The sequence below is a fragment of the Loa loa genome (genome assembly GCF_000183805.2).
Source record: "Loa loa unplaced genomic scaffold supercont3.240, whole genome shotgun sequence".
NCBI lineage: Eukaryota > Metazoa > Nematoda > Chromadorea > Rhabditida > Onchocercidae > Loa > Loa loa.
This window is the reverse complement of record NW_018108420.1, coordinates 7,158-9,404: the sequence shown is the minus strand read 5'-3', so window position 1 is coordinate 9,404 and position 2,247 is coordinate 7,158. Positions and strand designations below refer to the sequence as shown.

General features: G+C 25.7%; 1 protein-coding gene across 1 annotated transcript; it reads right to left on the bottom strand.

The window, feature by feature from the left end:
* Nucleotides 1–35: 35 nt before the first annotated feature.
* On the bottom strand, nt 36–413 carry LOAG_14841 (hypothetical protein; the record flags this gene model as incomplete). Its single annotated transcript, XM_003150329.1, has 2 exons — nt 36–194; nt 321–413. The coding sequence occupies 2 exons, from the start codon at nt 411–413 to the stop codon at nt 36–38; spliced, it is 252 nt and encodes an 83-aa protein (XP_003150377.1).
* Nucleotides 414–2,247: the final 1,834 nt, after the last annotated feature.

Below are 2,247 nucleotides of genomic sequence, written 5' to 3'. Positions count from 1 at the left end.
GTAATAATAAATAGTAAACAATAAATAATAAATAATTAGACAAATAATGCTTTACTCCAACGTTCAATTTCACGGTAAACATCATGTAATCCTGATTGCAACTGTTTTTTAATTAATGCTGGCAAATTTGTTTTACAAAGCCAATTTTGAATAATTTGAATCACTTCATCCAACTTTCTCCAATGAACATTAGTCTAAAAACAAGATTCAAAATGAAAATACTTTCAATGCTTGAGACTAAAAAAAAAAAAAAAAAGTGTTTACATTCATTTTTCCTGACATTTTAATCATTCAACAAAAATAAAAATTTTGAAATTAACCTGAAATAGTGCAAGAGCAATACATCGTGTAGAGATGAATTTCAGTGATGGTACCTCACTACTACAGCATGCTATACTGATATCATCGTCCATATCACTTGATAATGTCTCATGCAGTAGGAAATTATAACAGCAGCTATGATCTCCAGTCTGTTCCACTTTAATCAATCTCTACTTTTCTCTCTCTCTCTCTTCCTCTCTCCCTCTCTCTTTTTTTCTCTGTTGAATTGTTAAAAATATATTGAAACAAATTAAAAATAGAATTTTAACTTAATTTTTGAAAGGAAATGTTTAAAATGCTATCAAAATAAATATTTTATAATATTCATTTATACATTGTATACTTTTTTTTTAGAATAAATTTAACCAATAATAATTGGTATTAAAATAAAGGTGAAATTATAATTAACAAATGTATGATTAAATAAATATGAAATAATAAAAGAATAATGGAAAAGAAATGAATCATATTAGTAATATGACAAAGCAAGGGTTGAAAAAGTGAAAAGAGGACGATGAAGCAACCCCATGTGTAGAGCTAACTCTGTTTAAAAGCTTTACAAGCTAGTATGAAACGCTGATCCGGTCTGTTGTAGTGATCATCCTTAATGCTTGCTTTGCTTTTGCTAAGTGTTATGATGAATTGATAGCTGAATGCACACACATACACACATACACACACACACACACATACACATACACACACACACATACACATACACACACACACACACATACATATATACACACATACAAACAATTTTCAACGATATTCGAAACTTCTCCAATTTCTACTTTTATGTTACATTGCTCATATTTGAATTGCAATTCATATTTTCATTTATTTAAAAAAAAAGAAAAATTATTCATTAAAAATCGAGAAATAAAATAAAATTTTAAAAAAAAGATAAATAAAATTTCAAAAAACAAAAAACAAGAAAAACAAGGGATTTTTTTCTTTTTTCTTTTTTTGATTTCTTTTTAATTCTGAAATTATCAGTCAACAATTCAATTAATCAAATGAAAATAAAACTTTGCCGAGTTTTATTTCAAACTCGATATAATCAAACTTTAAATGTTTACATTCACAAATAAAATTTAGCTTTGATAAAAGGGAAAAAGGATTGATAGTCTAATTTGTGCACATTGACTGAATGATGGATTAGAATAGTATGATGAAAATGTTGATGTTATGGAAAATTTAACATATATATGCGTATATTTCTTAAAACTTTTCGTAAAATCTTAGTATTTACGGAATAATTTTAAATTTAATTAAATTGAAAATACAACAAACTTTGCATATATATATATATACGATTAATGAGTAAAAGAGAAATTGTTCAATTATCTTTTAAATTACACACCTTATTTTATGATATTTAATCAACGAAATTATTTTCAGGACAATGATGCACATCAACCGAATCTAGCATTTATTTATTAACATTTGTAAAATATGCTATGCTGAATACTGAAATGCTATACTGAATCTATTAGATAATCCTAGTGATATATTGATAGTAAGTTACGTTACTTCATCATACAAAGTTACGCTTATTTATAAACTATACCAAATGCTTCTCACTACAAGTTACCCATTCTGATCGTTTAGCTATCACTATAATAGAATTACATTTATTAGTTTATGACAAACTAAACTGGTTAGCAAAATTAAATTTTGATAAATACCTTAAAGATTACTATCTTCACTTCGATACGTTTTTAATGCAATAATCAGTTAAATGAATTTTTCTTATTACTAGTTTACTTATTTTGGAGTTAAAAAACCATAATTTTGATTCACAGATAAATTAACCAATATTATGCGTCATAATATCTTTTTGACTATAGCACACGTGTAATTTTGTATGTAATTGTAATAGTATATTGTAAATGAAATACTCGAAATGACTGATCGATTTGT